Raw genomic sequence first — 19,048 nt, 5'->3', positions numbered from 1 at the left:
ACAAAAATTAGCCGGGAGGGCTGGTGCATGCCTGTAATCCCAGCTACTCAGGACGCTGAGACAGGGGAATTGCTTGAACCAGGAGGTGGAGGTTGCAGTGAGCCAAGATTGGGCCACCGCACTCCAGCCTGGGCGACAGAGGGAGACTCCAAACCAAAAAAAAAAGAGTCCAGAGTGCAGGTGTGTTTCTGAATCCAAGGCAGAGGCAACGGCATACTACTGGCTGGGGCAGCGAGCAAGAGAGATGGACCTGAAAGGAGGAGGCCCATCCAGTTGGGGATGGTGGTACTCCAGGAAGCCTTCCTGGAATAAGTGGTATTAATGGGCTCATAAATATCTTGAGTTCAAGTGGTAGAGGTAAAAGAGAGTGTTCCAGGCAGGAGCAACCAGGAGTAAAGCCCCAAGGCAGGAGTTTTCTCTGAATAAGGAGCTGTCCAGCCTGTTGGTAAAAGGTGAGACTGGAAGTGGGGCATGCTAGGGTGGGAATCTTGCCACCACAGGCATCCTGGATGTTCCTGATGGGCTTTCTCTTTCCTCAAGTGGCACAACTGAGCCCATGGCCTACTTGGCACAGAGTAGATTCTCCCTATAGCTCTGTCAGTGTTTTCTGACCTGCTGAGCTGACCTTCCATGCAGAACTGGCACCTGCCAGGCCCCGTGTCATGGCCAGGGCCCTGTCTGCTTACTGTAGCTGCACCTGCCCCTGCCACCCAACATCTTCCAGCACAGGCACCTCAGGCCAGGTGGGCAGCCCCAGGCCCTTCCTACCAAACCTATCAAAGTATCTGCCATGGAAGTCCCCATATTCCTTGGGAAGGCTCAAAGTTTTCTCTCTAGATCTTAATGTGTGGCTGTAGCCAGCCGCTGGGAGGGCTGAAGATGTTGTAAGCCTCAGAAGTTGGAATGCATAAACTCTTACCACTAGTTTACTCATTACCTCCCCTCCTTATTTGTCTTCCTTTAACAGCCTGTCAACCAAAATCTCCCGCTTTTCTCTTGGCACCAGCGGCCTCAATTAGGTGCACATCTGTGGAGGCTACAACTGAAATGTCCAACTGCCAAAACCCACCCACTGCACCTAGACTAACTCCATATGCCTGATGGCCTGGGTGCTCTGGGGACAGTGCTGCCACCCTGCTGTTTGAGAGCAGGGTGGTGCCCCTTACATTCCTCAGGCCACAGCAGAATCTGCCTTGGGAAGGCGCTCACCCCTGACAGGGCACCCAAGAAGAGTGATGTCCTTTATGCTGGTCTGCTGAGGCCATAAGCACAGGTATTATCTGTCCAGCAAACAGGTAAGAGAGAACATCACAGGCCAGCCCTATCTTGGGTACAAGGAAGACAAAGATGCTGCTGACAGGTCTCAGCAGGCAGGGCTGGGAGGGCAGCTATTTAGCCCAAGCTTGTTGACTTCTGTGCAGGACCCCTGCCCCCTGATCTCCCATTCTGTCCAGAGTTGGGGGGGGCAACTGGCACAATCAGATACTTGGCTCAGTGAGGACCCTGTTTGTCCCCCCATAAACCTGGAAAATGGTCTCCCATAGTCCATCAGGTTCCACCTGTCCACCAGGCCCCTGGTCCCTGCACTGCCTTCCTCCGATACTGTTTTAGGGGTCTCATGGTTTGGGATCTGCTGGCAAACCTCAGTCTGGCCCCTGAAGGCTAATTCAGGTCAGGAGAGGAGGACACTCCAAGAAATGGAGGAAGCTGTTCCCTGTCAAGCCCTGGTTTGTGGGGATTGGAAGAGCCAAGGCAGGACTAGGGAGCAAGGGAAAGTTGTCCTGGGCCCTATTCCAGTCCCTAACCCTACCCTTCTCAGTCCAGGGGCCACTATTCCCTCTCAACTGCAAATCGTCCTTGGGCTGACTTGTGAGTGGGTGACAGGAGAACCACTGATCCCATGAGGTGGGGCATCTGGACGTTTCCGAACCATCTTGCCCAGCTGGTTACTTCCCCTCATTCCTTGTGATAGGCCAGGTCCGTGGGCAGTTATTGCTAAGGGGGTCTGCCCTGTGTCAAGCTGGTGAGGCACATTCTCTCATCCTATCTGCACCAGAGGCAGAGCCAGGTTCCAGGGCAACTTCAACAGAATCCTAGGGATAGTCTCCCCTCATTGTGAATGCCTTGTTTTACCAAGTGATTCGCCCCATTCTCACTTCATTCTGAAAAGAGGAGTGGGCAACCACACAAGCAGTCACAAGCAAGGACACTGAGGCTCTGAAAGGACCACGAGCTGCGACACCAGCCCCAGTCTTCTCCCCACAGCAGGGGAGAGCCAGGGGCCTCCGAGACAGAAAGGACTGGATTGTGCAAAGATGAGCTTCCTGGCCCTGGAACAATCTAAATAGAGGCTGTGCAAACCATGGGAGCCGGGGCTTGGGACTGGCCTACGTGTGGTGCCTGTTCAGCCCAGGGAAGGGGCTTGGGACTGGCCTGCGTGTGGTGCCTGTTCAGCCCAGGGAAGGGGCTTGGGACTGGCCTGCGTGTGGTGCCTGTTCAGCCCAGGGAAGGGGCTTGGGACTGGCCTGCGTGTGGTGCCTGTTCAGCCCAGGGAAGTGAAGCAAGTGGCTGCAGAGGGCTGCATCCTGCCGTCCCCATCCGCCCACAACTGTACACCGGGGCCCAGGTTTCCACTTAGGGGGCCAGGAAGTCCAGGCCCTTTCTTTCTGCCAGCAGCTAGGCGTGCAAGCCCCCGACAGAGAGAAATCTTGAAGACAGCTAGAGCCAGGGGGGCTGTGAGTTCAGCACATTTCCTCCTCCTCCAGTCTCCACTGAAGCTGTCACTCCACCATTAAATCTGTGACTCCAGGCCTTAAGCCTGTTGAAGGTCGAGCCCCCAGAAGGGTCACATATGCTCCTGCCTTGGGCCGCGGGGCCCGGGACTCTTCCCGCCGGTGGAATGGAGAGGAGCGGCGGGGTCTGAGGCGTGGGGGCGGGGGCGCACCCAGGGTGCTCGGACAGCGGCTGGGGCGCAGAACGCGCAGGCCAGTAGGGCAGGCTCCGGGCTGCGCGGGGACGACGGGCGCGCGGGCACGGGTGGGCGCGTGGCCGCGGCGGGGGCGCGCGGGGGCGGGCCGGCCCGGGAAGCGGGAGGGAGGGCGACAGGAGGGCGGCGCCGGCAGGTTGGCGGCGGCTGCTATTTGAGCGCAGGTCCCGGGCCGGGCGCGCAGAGCGCTTGGAGTCAGAGCGGCGGGGAGGTCGCGGCGCGCAGCCCGCAGAAGCGCTGCGGCCCTTGCAGTCCCAGAGGCCCCGCGCAGAGAAGGCGGCGGCGGAGGAGAGGCCGAGGTGCCGCCCGCCCGCCGCCCGCCGCCCGCCGCCCGCGTCCCCCAACCCCGCCGCCGCCGCCGCCGCCACTGCCCCCTCTTCCCGCGGCGCCGCATCTTGAATGGAAATATGGCGGTGCCGGCTCGGACCTGCGGCGCCTCTCGGCCCGGCCCAGCGCGTACTGCGCGCCCGTGGCCCGGCCGCGGCCCCCAGCCCGGCCCTGGCGCCCGGCGCTCGCTGTGCCTGCTGCTGCCGCCTCTGCTGCTTCTACCGCTGCTCGCCGCCCCCGGCGCCTCTGCTTACAGCTTCCCCCAGCAGCACACGTAAGTGGCCTCGGCCGGCCGCGGGACCCCGGTCGAGCCCTGCGCCCCGCTCTGCTCCTGGGTCCGCGGTACTCCTTCCCTGCGCCCAGCGCCAGGGCAGAGGCGCTGGGTCCGGCTGTCCGCTGCGCCCGGGGGCGGCGGCCCCAAGCCCGGAAGGCTGGCAGCCACGGTCCCGGCTCTCTGGCTGCGTCGCGAAACTTCCCCACGGTGCCCCCTGCTTCCCCCAAACCCCCCGAACGAGGCAAGGCAAGATATTCAAGCCCTGGGAGGAGCAGGGGGTCGGAGCTTGTCAGCTGAGCCCCTGCCGCTGACCCCGAGAGGGGGAAACCCAGGGTGGGTGAGAGGGCAGCCAGTGACCCCTGCCCGGAGGAGTTGGAGCCAGAGGTGAGGGACAGCTCCACACCTGTCTTCAAGTGCCTTTTCCTTTAATGGGGGGCTGTATGCCCCCCATTAAAAGAGGATGCGAGCACCTCTTTGCTGTGACAGTGCCACAGAGGCAGTCAGTGTCCCCTGTTCTTGGCCCCCCTTCACCTGAGGAGAGAGTCCCCTGGAGAGCCCAGCTGGGAGGTGAAGGCGTTGGGGTCCTGGCAGAAGGTGAATGATGGGAAGGACCCCTGCCTGTGCCTGCTGCTGCTGCTGCCAACAGGGTAATAGCCTCTCCTGGCTCTGCCAGCTTCCGCAGGTTTTCTGGTCCTTCTGATCTTTCTCCTCCTCCCCAAGAGCCAGCAAACTCGGCTGCCTCTTCTCGGTGAGCTTGGCCAGATGTGTCTGGGGCTGGGAGTGGACGTTCAGTTCATGTGGCTTTTAGGATGTATCAGTTTCCTGACACTGTGCTCCAGCACTATGTCAGTGCCCAGACGCCCCTTTGGGGCACAGTGACCACCCTGCTTCTATTATCTGTCTCCGGGTCTGAGGAGCCACCTGTCCCTGGACTCCTTCACCAGCATCCTGGCCTGGAGATTGGGGCATGAGTCGTCGGGCTGCTGATGGCCAAGGGGAAGGGTCTGGCCTCAGGGAAAGGGAGAGGCTGGCCCTGCATCATTTAGACCAGCTCTGCCCAAGGGTAGTAGCCCCTGGTTCTGCCACAAAGCCTGCCGACTCTGGCTCGTAGGCTCTCTAAGATGAGGGAAAAACAAACTCAGGAAAAGCGCCTCTCTGGGTCTCTCTCTCTGTCTTGTCATCTCCTTGCACAGCCTGGCTGTGCTCAGGCGGGTGATCATTTGGCAAATTACAGGTGCCGCACGGACGTGTCCTCTGTCAACCGTCTGGATTTTTCGTGTATGCGTGTGGGGGGTGCGCAGGGAAAAAAGAATCATATGGAAGTTCAGGGCTGGTAGGTGCGTTATTGTCTCTTTTGCTGTGATGGAAATGGACTTCAATCACAGTGCTTAAAAAGAGCAAAAGCATTATTTTTTGTTGTTCTTTCTTCCTCAAAGCCAAGCACGAGCCAAGCAACAACTATTTTTTTCTTAGCTGTTACATAGCACCTTGAGTGAAGGTTTAAGTAGCTGTCTCTTTCCACCTCTCCTGACCTCACTCCATTTCCCTGCAATGTGCAGTTGGTCAGATGGCTTCTGGGCCTCTAGAAGGCTGATGTGAGACCTGGCCTGAGTAGACACCTGTCCCTCTGTCCCCAGCCAGAAGATGGCAAGGCGGGTGTGACGGCAGCGGTACATTTCCAGCTGGACGCTCTTCTCTTGTCGATATAGTTGGAGCTAATTTGAGGGTTTGGGACATGTCTTGCAAACCATAATTAGAGAATGAGAGTGGGGGTGGGGTGGGGACTGCGCCGCTCCGAGGGTCCAGGGGGAGGCGACTAACAGTACAACGACACAGAGGGTTTTCTGTAACAGCCAGCGCCCTTCAGCTGCCCTGGTCCCGCAAACGTGATGCCCATTGATCCTTGGATAGAGGGAGGGGAGGGAATCTTGAAGCTCCCCACACATGATCATGGCCAGTGGAATTGGTGCTTTTGTTCAACTGATAAGAAATGTTTAGGCTGTTGTTGGAGCCAGAGGGTTCTGTGGGGTTGCTGAGGGTGGCCTCCCAGAACCTTCTGCTGGGTCAGTGTGGCCAGGCCGGATGACACTTTGATACAGGTGGATTTCCAAGGAGGAGAGTGGATCCCAGCCTCATGGCACTGGAGTGACAATCCCTCAGTGGGGAGGGCCCTCGATGAGTAAGTCATTTTCTCATTAGTGTCTGCCAGTGCAAAGGGGCACAGCTTCGCAAGCTGCTGGATTTTAAGCAATTGTGGGTTTGGGGTCCGCTAGCTGCGATTTCTGCAATCGTTCTGGCAGCATGGCTCTCTGCCCACCAGGCAAAATGGACCAAGGCTGCTGCTAGATCGAGAAGGGCAGAGGGGTTACCACTGAAGGGAGGACAGGGCTTCAGGGTTTTTTAGCGGTGGGGGGGGGGGCTCTCTCACCTTACCTAAACCTGGATCAGAGTTTCAGACAAGGAGGAGGCCACGTGGGTGCACGTATGTATGCATACATGTGTGTGTACTTGTCCGGCTGGGTGTGGGGGGACTGAGTCCAAGCACACCTTTCCCCTGCCTCCTCCTCTTTCCAATTATGCCCTCCCCAGCATCAGGCCAGCACCACTGGCTGAGGGGCAGCCCTCACTGCTTTGTTTCCCCTTTCGCCTTTCCCCGCTCCTCCCCGTCCCCTTTCTTCGGGTCTTTCATTAAGTGTACCTATCCTTTTCTGCCCACCTCTTTTGTCCTCTCTGCTGGGTCTCTGTACCCTGTTCCCCGGTGCCCCCGGGTTTCTCTGTCCCCTACTCTGTGGAATCTTGGCTGAGTGCTGGGTGGAGCACCCAGCTGAGCTGGCCTGCCTGACTGCACCCTCTTAGCCCAGCTCTGCTGGTGTTGGCCAGCGCCTCCCTTCCTCTGAGGGTGGGTGAAAGCAGCGAGGGGCCTGAGGGGTTTGGAACCCCAGCAGATTGATGACAACAAGAGTACGTGCTCCTCTCCCGAATGGACACATGGGGAACAGTGCCCACAACAGGGCATGCGTCAGTCTAGCTACAGTTAATGGTGGGTGACGTGTGTCTGTTTGGGCCCGCGAGCCCCTGTCTCTACCTCCCTGTGGCTCTCCCTGTTGGAGGGAGGCAGCATCACACATCTGGGTCCCCCATCTTCCCAACAACCTGCCGCAGCTTTTGCAGGAGGGAGGGGTGAGGCTTCGCAGCCTGCTGCTGCCGTCACCAAGACGCAGAGCTGCCAGGTGCTCACAGCCCTCCTGGTGTGGAGGATTTTGGGGGGGACCCTTTGCTGCTGTTCCCCTGGACTCCATCTTTATCAGGCACCTTCTGCGGTCAGCTGTGCCAGGCTAACCCCTGAGAAAGGAGGAAGCTCATTGTATCATGAGTCCCCTCATAGTCTGCAGGTGAATATCACCCTAGATTCTTCATCATACTTGTGTCCCCATGGAGGGGCTGACTTCAGAGTGAAGCTGGCCTCTAAGTGGACTTCCGCAGTCAGTGTCCCCTTCTTCCCTGCCTGTGTGCAGGTGGGCACTGCCAGCTCCTGGCACCTCAGATGTGTATGGATGGACACTGTCAGCTCCTGGGAGGGGGTAGTCTGGGGACATGCTGGGTATGCTGGGTGTCAGATGTAGACCCTGCAGGCTCCTTTGGGATGACCTTGCCTTAGTTTCCGCAGTTGAAATGATAGAATCTGCTTAAGAGGCTGGTGGTAAGAATTAATGGGAGAGGATGCCACCTCTGGTGGGCAAGGAGAGCTCCATCAGATGCCATGGCAGCCACTGTTAACATCAGCATCAAGCCCAGATGCTGCGGCCATGCAGTAGCCAGTCTCCGTTCAAGACCCTCCAGTCTCCAGGGCTCCCACGGGCTAGGTACCCACCTGTGTCTCTACTTTGCTCATGCAGCCCTGCCATGACTGTGTGTTTTTCTTAGGGGTTTAGATCCCCTCCTTCAAGGCCTCACATCCGAACCTTCTGGAGGCCTCCCCCATCCCAGCTCTGGGCTGTGCCACTCTCTCAGGCTATGCCCACCCACACCAGACTCTAGCTCCTTGAGGAAGACACTGGGCCACCTCCCTCCCTCGCTCCCTGCAACACAGCTTGACTGTGGTGGGGGACGTTGCTAAGCTAATGGTGATTTCCCCTATGGTAATTACCCACATTAGTGCCTCGACCTCAGAGCCTGTGGTCATGTCCTCCACATGGGGAGACTGACCTCAGAAAAATGAAGGGACCAGCTTCAAGCCCACAATCATGAGCGGCAGGGCTGGGAAAGGATGGATCTGTCAGACACTTCACTGCCCAGCTGGAGGGCTGGGGACATCTGGGCAGTGGGCCCAGGAAGTGGAGGGGGCTTGAAACTTGAATCTTTGGGAAGCAAATGAAGAGGCCTAGGATGTGAGAGCTGGGCCTGGGGCTTCCAGCTGTAACTTTACTGCTCCTGCCTCTCTTTCCTCCTTGGGTCTCAGGCAGCCCTGAGGGGCCTTCTTTGGCATGAGGCTGCCCTGCCAGCCCCAGCACTTATGGCCCCAGTGCTGACCTCCATCTGCCTCCCACATATACACAGGCCATCGTGGGGTACCCCCAGCCCAGAACTTTCCCTCCCCAAGGCTTTGAGTTATGGGCCAGGTCTGCTCTGCATGGCGGGTTGGGGGGGCGGGGTGGAGGAGAGGAGGGGCTTCATCTCAACATGAGATGCCATTTCCCTCTCCAGATTCCAGTCTGATTCTGGAGAGAAAGGTCAAGGAGGTGGGGGTGGGGGTGGGGCTGGGGGTTGTTCTTGGAGATCTGAGGCTGGCTTTTCTAGTCCCTTGGCAGTTTTGGCAGGCCTGAGGGGACTTCACGGGGCTAGGATCTTATAGATGCTTGGGGGAACTCACGCCATCTGGATGGGTGGGACTTGGGGGGCTTGGGAACCAGGGTTCAAGGGCTCGTTGCTAGGGAACTCTCCAGGGGGCAGCTGGAGGTTTGGGAGTCAAGGCAGGTGGGCCTGGGCCCTGTCTGGCAGGGTGGTGTTGCCTGTAGGATGGGAGTGGTCTTTCTCTCTCTTCCCCCTTCCAGCCACCCACCCCACTCCCATACGGAAATTTGCCTGCAAACATGGTGCCTTGTGTCTTTAAGTGACTGCGCTGTGGCCTCACGCCTGGGGAGGACATGCTGGGGCGGGGTGGGGGTGAGGGGCTTTCCCATTGCTGGCTACAGCCCTCCAGCCAACTGGGGAGATTCTCTTCATGTCAGGTTTTTAAATGTTTTTTTTTCTTCTGGTGCCTACTGTCTAAACAAGAAGCTACAGAATCAATATTCGTATTCCCCAAGGGAAGTGTATGTGTGGTTTTTGCTTTTTTTCTTTTCCCTTCTTCTCTTGTCCTGTGTAACCTGAAAAGCCTCCAGAGCTGCCTGTGGCTAAGGGCAGAAAGGGGGGCCAGTGCAGGTGACCACAGAGGTTGAGAGGGCCCTGCCAGCTTGCACGGTCCCCACATGGGTCTCTCGGGGCCTCCCTAAAGGAGTCAAGGGTTCTGTCATTCAAGTCTACATAAGGTCAGGACCTAAGGGGCAGGCTCAGCCAAGCCCTGCCCTGCCCTGCCACTGAGATTCAGGCTGTTGGCTTGGTGTCCCTGGTCCTGGCCCAGTTCCCCTCGCCTGGGCCCTCGTGGTGCTTTTTCTTCTGGATCTGGCCTGGCCCTGCTCAGTCCCCAGCCACTGCTGTTACTCATGACTGAGCCTGGTGAGGGGAGGGCCTCACAGACTAGAAGACTGTCTAGCTTGGATTAGGTGGGGAGAATCTTCACAAAGGAGTTCCAAAAGCCCCCATCTTAGGTCAAGGGCAAGCCCAGCTCAGTCTTCTCAGTTGGGTAGCTTGCTTGGTGGCCTTGGACAAAACCCCTCCTCCCCCTGGGCCTCAGTTTCTTCTCTTCTAAGATCCTTCCAACTCTGACATTCCAATGCCCTAAGGAGACAGATCTGGGGTCTTCCCGCTCCTCTCCATGCCCTGCTTTAGCCGCTGCCTCTGGGCCTCATCTCTTCCCGTGCGAGGGTGCCTGGACCTCCCGTCCTCCTTTGGCCATACCTTGGGTGTCTCACAGCTGCTTTTCAGATTGACCCACTTTGAGCTCTGATCAGCCTAATTGTTTAGCAGAGAGTGGGGGGCATGGGAAGCCTTTCCTACTGATTAGTATCCATCTCTCCCACCTTGGAAAAAACAAAGGGGAAGGGATGGGTGAAAAGGGTGAGAAGTCACTCCCTCTACCTGTCTTTTCCCCGCCCCCTGTAGACCCTGGGCCCCTTTCCTCCCCTTTGATGCTTGTCTTCCCTGCTGGCTAGTTCTTTCTGAATTATACCCTCTTGGCGTGCACTGAGACTCTGCCACACCTAGCAACAGCTGTGTGACCTTGGGAACTTCCATAGCCTCTCTGGGTCTTGGGGCCTCTTCTATAAAACGGGGCTTCCGTGGCTGTACGACCACAGAGAGTTGGAGTGTGACAGCCTGTGAGGGACGGCGCTGGCCCCAGGGAGTCTGTGATAAGGACATGTGGATTTCAACTGGATCCAGGGGGTGTTCACAGTCCAGCTGGGCCTGCACTGCAAGTGCCAAGCCACTGTCCCCTCATTCATAGCACCCAGTACCCATCCAGGCCCTGCAGTCACTTGGGACCCACTTGCCACACAAGTGGGTCCCAAGTGACTTGTGTGGTGACTTTGTGACTTGTGTGGTGACTTTGTGATGCTGCCACTGCACTCCATCCTGGACAACACAGTGAGGCCCTGTCAAGAGGAAAGAGGTTTGTGGGTCTTTCCTCTTGTGCTTGGCCCTTGCCTTTGCCTATGTGCACATGTCAGTTTGTATGTTGGAGTGTCTATACCTGTGTGTGTGCACATGTGTCAGATGTGTTCACATCTAAACATGCTTCTGGGTATACCCACCTGTGTGTGTGTGTTTGTACTCACACATGGATGCATGTGTGTAGGTGTGTGTGCCTGGGCATTCTCGTGTATAGGCAGCAGTAGAGGGGTGTGTGTGTGTGCCCACACGCGCGTGTGCACATGAATTCGAATGTGGGCATGTGCTTGGGAGCCTGTGTAGTACAAGCACATGTGTGGTTTATCTCTGCGGCCAGAATGGGATCCTAGTGCCCACCTTTACCACCCACCTTTGAGGTTAATGCCAGGGCTTGGCTGGGCAAACACTGGCAGTAGGAAATAAAGCATCGGGATCGTTAGGACCAGTATTTTGCAAACTTTTATGTTAGAAACAGCCTGAGTTAAGGCTGAGCTGGAAAGTTTGATCTTCTACCAACTGGCGTGATGACAGTCTGTGAAGGAAACAGAGGCTGCATCCTTGTAATTCAAATTTTTGCAAATTGAATGGTATTTAGATTCACTGGAGGACTTGGGACTCAGCGGAGCTCCGTGAGTCCTTTGTGAAGTGAAGCATCTTTGCAAACAGCCCTTCCCCGTGTGGAAAATCTGGAGGGTGGGCGTGGAGGCCAGGGCTCAGGCAGAGTGGTTAACTCTTGCTGTGTGACCTTGGGCTGGCATGTTTCCCTTTCAGAGTGGGTGCTTCTCATTTGCACACTGAAGGGCAGGAGACTGGCAGCCCTTGAGTATCTGCTGCGGGTTTGGGTCCTCCCCCTCCCCGCAAGACACCGTGGGCACGATTTGAGCTGTAAAAGCTTTGGCTTGATGATCCCTGCATGTTCTCTATCTGGAGCATTTCCAGCAAAGACACTTCCCTTCAAGAATGGATTTTTGTCTACTGAGTCTTCATAAATAAGGATGTCCAGGTGCCCTGTGATGAGCTCTGGCCCCAGGCACTGTGTGGACCCAGTTCTTGTGGGTTCTGATGTCTGAGATAACCGTAAGTTTTGCTTTCCTGGCATATTCAGGGCCTGCCTGTATGTTGTCAGTGCTGTGATGGCCCAGAGCCCTTGGCATTTTGGGAAGTGGCTGTGAGGGGCTCAGGAGCCTATAGGCCGGGGTAGGGGGGGTTCCTGTCAGGGTAGGGAGCCTGGGTAGAACCATCTCCTTGGGCATTATGGGCTTTGCATGCTTCCCTGACTCGGAAAGGACATGCCACAGCCACAGAAATCCCTGAGGTTCTGATGCTGCCATCATATAGACAGGGAAACTGAGGCCTAAGATGGGGGAAGGGAACCTTAAAGCCCCATATTTTTGCCAGCTGCACATGCTCTGTGGGCAGGGCCCAGGCCCCATCCCTAATGCTTAATACAGACTGCTAGGAGGGTAACTCCATTTGCAGCCTTCCTTGCACTGATGTACAGCTGCTTCTCTTAAATAAAAATATTCGGCCGGGCACAGTGGCTGACACCTGTAATTGCAGCACTTTAGGAGGCTGAGGTGGGAGGATCACTTGAGCCCAGGAGTTGAAGACCAGCCTGGGCAACATGCAAAAACCCTGTCTCTACCAAAAATACAAAAATTAGCCAGGTGTGGTGGTACACACCTGTGGTCCCAGCTACTCAGGAGGCTGAGGTGGGAGGATTGCTTGAGCCTGAGAGGTTGAAGCTATAGGGAGTTGTGATGCTGCCACTGCACTCCATCCTGGACAACACAGTGAGGCCCTGTCATTTATAAATAAATAAATAAATAAAATCGATGGCATGGGGTCAGGGAGCAAGTTGAGTGAGGTCTGCTTTGGCAAACTCAAATGGCAAGCTGTCTATGTGGTATGAGGCCCCAACTCCTAAGGTTTCTGTGGAGCAAACTCTGATGATGCTGTTCTGTTTCAGAGACAAAAGCTTTCTGGTCCCCTTGGGAGGGACAACTCTGTCACCAGGCAGTGTGGCCTTGGAGGGTTCGGTGTGTTCCTGAGACGGTAGGGCCCGTGCGCTGCCTTGAGTTTCCAGCCTGACGTGGCATTTCAGTCTTGATCACTTCCTTCCACAGCCGTGTTCTCCTCCTGCTGGCACCGCCTAAAACACTGCTTTTGAAACCTTAAAGGTCAGGCCTGGTGCTGCCACCGCTTCCAATAAACAACTAAATAACCCACCCCTGCCCTGCCCCCTTCTTCAGTCATGAGAAAAGAGAACAAGCTGGCAGAGCAGGGCTCTGTGCTAAGGGCCCTTGCAAATGAGCATTTCTCCTTTCTCCCTGTGAGCTGAGTCCTTGGGTGTGTTAGGGCCCTGGAATACCTTGTCCCAAGTCCTTGGTGGGTGTGTTAGTCCTTGGTGGATGTGTTAGGACCCTGGAAGTCTTTGTGTCTCTCCTTAGACCACTCCCCGAGGCTTGCTGAAGTGTCTTCCATTGGGGGCTAGCTAGGACCTTGTACCCCAGAAGCCTGCCATAGGCAGAACCCCACTTCCCCATCTGGCCCCTAAGGTCTTGCCTTGACTGACTCCAGCATCTGGCCTTGGGACTATCTGGGACACTTGAAGGTCCTGGGAAGAGCTCCAGCCTCTCCACCTCTGGCCTTCACTCACCTTATCCCTCTTCAGGCTGCTGGCTCTTCCCAGGGCCCTGAGGCACAAGCCTTCCTGACCAACACCCTCCTCTAGCTCCCTGCCCTTTGTGGGTCCCTCCTCCAGCCCCGAGCCCCTCCTCCATCTCTGTGCAGGGTCATGGGGTCTTGAGGAGTAGGCATTGAACTGACTGCCACCTCACCTCAAGATCTGAGTCTGAGGAGCACATTTGGCTGCCAAGAAGAGGCTGCTTCTGTGCCTACCATGGAATCCCAGTGTGATAGGTTTTCCTTATGGTGGGCCCTTTATCCCAATAGGGAGCCCACAGGTGTATGATGTGGCTATCAGCGAAGACCAAGTGTTCACCTGTGCTCAGCCTGGTGGCCTCGCTTTTCTTGTGGCTGTCTGTCCTTGGCCAACTTCCTGTATGGCAACAAGATGGCTGCCACAGCTCCAGGCATCATGTGCAGACCCAGGCACTAGGCTTGGAAGAGATGGCTCCTCTAGGTTTCTCTTAAGAAGGGAGGAAACCTTGCCCAGAAGCCCCCAGCTGACTTCCCCTCACACCTCATTGGCTGGCACTGGGTCACATGCCCACTCTAAACCAATCACTGGCAATCTGAACAGTACACTGTGATTGGTTCAGGCTAATCGAGATTTACCCTTGAGCTGAGGATGGGGTCACCTTGGGGCTGGAGGTGGAGATTCTGCAGAAGGCAGGGAGTGATGGAGGATGGGGAGGCAGTGTCTGCTGCAGGGTCAGAGCAGAGGCTGGAGGGTGGGAGTTGGGGCCAAGGAAGAGGTGGGAGGCAAGGGGAGAGGTGGCCATGCCAAGGAAATGTTTGTAAAGAAAGTAGTTGTTTTAACCACATCAGTCAGTACAAGCTGGGCCCTGGTATGCTTCACACATGTTAGGTCAGTCCATTTTTATCCCAGTTTCACAGATGAGAAAAATTGAGGCTCAGCCAGGCTAAATGATAAAATCACACAGATGGTGAGTGGTGGGGGCAGGATTCCTCCTAGTGCTTGGGTCCGAGCACTCAGCCCTGCCAGACACATCCTTCCCGTATCTCACCTCCTCCAGGCAACCCCTGGCCACAGGACCCTCAGGGGGTCCCTACACTCCCACAATGTTCCATCATGCATCCCCTCTGCAAGGGCTGCCCTGCTCGTCAGGCTGACATCCTTGGAGAGTCTGTTTCTTACCGGGCCTGCGGTGCCCCCAGGTTCCTTGGAGGCACCTCAGGACCAGAAATAGATTTTTGGCTCCCAATCCCCCTCCCAGTAGAACAGCCCCACCCTTACCTGTGTTATAGATGTGGGTCACTGGTAACCGTGGGACCAGTTGGTGAGTTTAACACCCATATGGTACAGATGGAGAAACTGAGACCTGGAGAGGGTCACTGCCTTGGGCCTCTTAGCACTTGAGGCATGGGCTAGACCCAAACCTGGGGGTCTGGGGAGCAGTCACTGCCCTGGAGTTGCTGTGCTGTGCCAGTGAGGTTTGGTCAGTCAAGGGCCTGAAGGAGGCTATTCAGGCCACCTCCTGTCTCAGGCATTGCCTAAGGCAGACTGTTGAGGACAACAGCAAGTTGCGGGTTCAGATGACGTCTAAAGATAGGGCTGGCATGAGTGGGCTATGAGGATGGCCAGAGGGGCACGTCCTGCTGCTGTGAAACAGCACAGCTGACCTGGCGTTGGAGGGCCACAGCCACGGAAGTGACGAATAGACATGGCCAAGGGGAAGGCCCAGACTTGGCTGGGTGCTGCTTGTGAGACTTCATTCTCATCTTGGGGGAGAGTGCCTTCAGGGTGGGGTGTACTTGCCTATAGTGGGGCATACTTTTGCCTACTCACCACAGAGGACTGGGTGTCATTGGTCAGCACCCCTGGTGAATATGATGAGATCCATGCTCCACTGTGACCAGGAGCCTGGCCCTTCCCATTACTCTCTGGTTCTGTTCCCTGCACCAATCCTGGGTCCAGGCTGGGCAGTGTCCAGGAGCCAGTCAGCCAAGGGAAAAAGTCTTGGAGTAAGCCCTGGGCTCTGTCCTGCTTCTGGATTGGGGTGCCCCTCTGGCCAGTGTTGTTCCCCACGTGTCATGTGAGGAAAGAGGGATCTCTGGAGCTGTCCAAGGATCAGGGAAGGGAAGAAGCTGGCCTCCACTGGCCATGGTTGTGAGTCCCCCGACTGAGAGTCCTCTGTTCTGGGTCTCCTTCTGGGGCTTTCTCCCAGTCGCACGCTGAAACTGGTGGTACTGTCGCCTGTTCTCACAGAGTACCCAGGCAGGGCAGTCTGAACTCGCTCTCAATTCGCCCACCCTCCATCCTTCACCCTCCTTCCTCCTCCCCAGGACTGTGCCTAGCAGTACCTGGGCAGAGCGACTTGTGGGGAGGGAGGCAGCATGTTTAATTATTTAAACCACACCTTGGCTGGGGCACAGTTGTGGGGCACATGCCCCAGAAACCCTAGGGGCTTGTACAGCAGAGTCTGTGGGCCTCCCTTGGCCCTTCCTCTCCCAGTCTCCTCCTAACCCGCCTTAGCCTCACTGTGGTAGTCTGGGAAAGCCTCCTGCACTCTACGTCCGAGCCTCAGTGTCCTCACCATTCCCAGCACCCTCCATAGAGAGGGATTCTTCTGCAGCTGACAACAGTGTCCTCCTGCCACCTCATCTGCATAGCTGTCATCTCTTTCCTGCCCTATAAACAGTACTTGTGGAGACCTCAGCAAGGAGGCTGCTTCTGATGGGCATGGGGGGTGGGCACAGAGGGGGATCTCTGTCCTCAGGACTGAGTGCCCAATGGGACAGAAGCCATCTCCTTCCATGGGGGCTTAACTATGCACTGAGCATAGAGGAAGCCGGGGAGAGGTTGGATGGCTGCAGAGGGCCCTGCCAACCCCAAGCAGGACTCACCTGTTGTCCCACTGACCTCTACCTGTCCTTCAGTGCTTGGCTTTGAGTCGCTGTCCCCTGAAACCTTCCCTGTGGGTCAGGGGCCTCCTAGTCTGCTTCAAGCCCCTCTCCTCCCCATTCTTATCCTGAAATAGATCTTGCTGCCTGGCTGCTCAGGGGCAGTGTGCCTGGGCAGGGTGGGGGCAGTGGCCCATTGCCCTTTGCTGAAGCTCCAAGCTAGCACCCACCAAGTACTCAATAAATGTTTTCTGAGCAGGGAGCCCATGGTCTGCAGGTGTCCACAGAGCCAAGCTGGTCATGACTATGAAAGACGGAGCAGCCTCTTACATTGCCTGTAACAGAGCCTGGCTTTGCTGAGGCCAGAGGGCAAAGGCCACCCCCACATATCTTCCTATGGCTTTTGCAAGGAGTTTTCCCAGCCCAGGGGCTGCCTCCAAGGGCATCTCTGAGAAGGGAGGTGAAGGGGGGTGTCCAGGGACCCACTGGGCTGTATTATTTAATGGGGTGGGGGCAGGGCCCAGGAGCTAGCATGTTTTCTAGGACTCCCTCTTCCCCCCAAATTGAGCCAAGGCAGAGGACTATGGCCATAGGGGATAGGAAGGTAAGCACAGGACCCCCCACCCTCTGTCCATCAAGGGGCACTGAGGCTCCCAGGGATGGGGGATAGTGTGTATTGTTCTGAGCAATGTCCTGACCATGGTATCTATGGGAGCCAGTAGAACCCAAATGCCTGTGCATGCAGCCAGTCACCAAAGTCTGTGGCCTGTCCCAGGGAGATCACCTGGCTTCCCTGCCAGCTGCCCTGCTCCTTCCAAACTGCTCTGCTTAGACACTTGCCCATGCCCCATCTGCCCTGCCACCCACTCCACAGCCTGCCCACCTTTCAGAACCTGCTTCCTGACCATCCCTTCCCCACCTGAATCCACTCCCACACTTTAGCTGTGTGTTGGCCTGAGTGGGCTCTGGGGTCTCCAAGGGCCAACTGGGTCCTTGCTCTTGGGACACTCAGTCCATAGGGAACATAAACAGTGAAGAAGACATGGGAGTGAGGACAAATAAATAACACCATGCATGACTGGTGCTCCAAGCAGCATCCAAGGGGCCGTGAGACATCCTGCTCCAGGCCTACAAGGTTCCCTGCCATTCCCATTGCCCTGGGCCTCCCCAGTCATGGTGTGGGGGTCCTGGAGAGACCACCTGGACCCATCTTTCTCCAAGGATAAGCCATTGATGAGGCAGGGAAAGACAAGGGGCAGGGGTGGAGTTGGGGAGAGGCTCACCTTGCATATAGATCCAGCCCCAGCCCCAGTTCTGGAGGCTCCTGGCAGGCCCCACCCCTCTTACTGATGCGCTTCCTGGGACTGCTGCTCCCCTGGGCAGTACCTCCTAGCACCTGCCACGCCTTGGGCTGCCCAGACCTCATGACTATGGCCCTGCCTGTCTGGTGTCCCACAGCCCCAAGTTCCCTGGTACAGAGCAGCTGGGGGAGGGGGTTGTGGGGGAACAATCCCAGAGGCCATTAAGCCTAGTGATTTACATGGTTCCTGAGCCAGCACAGGGGAGGTATATTTCACAGGTGATTTCCAGACTGGTGGCATATGGAGGAGGCCATTACTCTAAAGTGAAGAAGGATGGGGACTTCATGGGGCCATCTAGAGGGCCCAGGAGGCATGGGCTTTGTTGGCCTTGATGCATATGCCTGCTGTGTGGTAGGAAGCCTGGTTCTGGGGATTATCAAGGAAACCCCGTTTGTGACCTTCTTGGTGCCTCAGTTACCTCATCTTTAAAATGGGATCACATTTCCTATGTTTCAGAGTTCTAAGGATGGAACATCCAGTCATTCAGCCACCATTTTTTGATCATCTTCTGCCTGTTCTCAGGAGATGATGTTCTAGTGACAATATTTGTGTCAAAAAAAAAAAATATCAGGAAAATGGTGAATGCTTTGTGCTTGTGGGCACCTCTTACAGGGGGGTGGTGGGGGTGCTGCAGCAGGAGGGAGCTCCCGTGGAGCTGTGGGAAGAGGTGTCTGTGGGGAGGTGGAGTGGGTAATAACAATATCACCAGCCTCTAATGTTTGTTGGGCTGAGCCTCATTACTCTGCTGCTCCCACCCCGAGGTCAGGATTGCAAGATACAAAGTAGAGCACTGTCAGGATGCTGGGGCCAGGAGGCTCTGCATCAGAGCCCAGTAGTGATTGGTACTGGTTTGTGTCTGTAGAGTGAATGAATGAAATCAGTTCCTGAGAGACTAAGCTCCCACTCAAAGGGCCCGCTTCCCTGGGCGCGGCGGTCTCACTGCCCTTCCGTCCAGCACGTGGAAGTGCTCCTATGTACTTGAGGGTAGGAATTCTGCAGGCCTCAGTGTGGGAGCAGCCTGCCTTGGTGCCTGCAGTCCGTCTATGGGTGGTCACGGGGTATCACTGTGTGCGGAGCCCACTGCTGGGCCTTGCACATGCTGTGCCCTCTGTTTAGATTGCCCTTCTTCTCTGTGGTGCCACCTTCACCTGGCCAGCCCCTAAGGCCAGGTCAGGTGCCTTCCCATGCATCCCATGTCCTGTCCCTAAGGCTTGCTGGACTCCTCTTCCCTCTGTTCATCAGGCCCTGATCTGGATCAGGTATCAGCTTCCTCTGCTTGGATTCCAAGCTCCCAAAGGCAGGCCTGCATCTGTCCTGCTTGCTGTCAAATCCCTCCCAGGTGCCCATAATAGGTACATGGTTACCATCGGAATGAATGAATGAGTGGGGAGTGAGCGAGCTTGGGAATTTATAGAAAGTTGGAAGCACCTGCAAAGTATTTTGCCAGTAATGAGACCTGCTGGTTCAGCCACCTGCCTCTTCTTAAGCCAGTCCTGAGGCTCACCAGGCAGAGTGGCTCCTCTTGGACTGTGGAGGCCAGAAAGGTGGGGTCTCTGGGTCTGCACTAGAAGCCCCTTCCTGGTGCAGCTGTGGATCCCTTACAGCCTGCAGAGGGGATTTGCATTGCTAAAGGATTCACCACAGAACATCAGAGAGCAACGGGTTCATGGTGTGTCAAGGCAGGTTGAGGACTCACATTCCATTTACAGGCAGCTTGGCACACTCTGAGGGTCCAGGCACTAGCAAGAAGCAGATCCCAGAGGAGGCGGGTATTCTCCCCAT

The 19,048-nt window shown here is 56.4% G+C and overlaps 1 protein-coding gene across 8 annotated transcripts in view; it reads left to right on the top strand.

The window, feature by feature from the left end:
* The first annotated feature begins 3,168 nt into the window (after positions 1–3,168).
* The window catches only part of CACNA2D2 (calcium voltage-gated channel auxiliary subunit alpha2delta 2), a 137,974-nt gene continuing 122,094 nt past the window's right edge, over positions 3,169–19,048 (top strand). For all 8 annotated transcript variants that reach the window (XM_035275617.3, XM_054245683.2, XM_035275616.3 and 5 more), the window contains exon 1: positions 3,169–3,587. In XM_035275617.3, the coding sequence (XP_035131508.2) occupies positions 3,394–3,587 (194 nt within the window). In that variant the 5' untranslated portion in view covers positions 3,169–3,393. The remainder of the gene's footprint in view (positions 3,588–19,048) is intronic.

This window comes from Callithrix jacchus, chromosome 15 (genome assembly GCF_049354715.1).
Source record: "Callithrix jacchus isolate 240 chromosome 15, calJac240_pri, whole genome shotgun sequence".
Classification (NCBI taxonomy): domain Eukaryota; kingdom Metazoa; phylum Chordata; class Mammalia; order Primates; family Cebidae; genus Callithrix; species Callithrix jacchus.
Note: the sequence above shows the minus strand (reverse complement) of the source record. Positions and strands in the feature narration are given on the sequence as shown.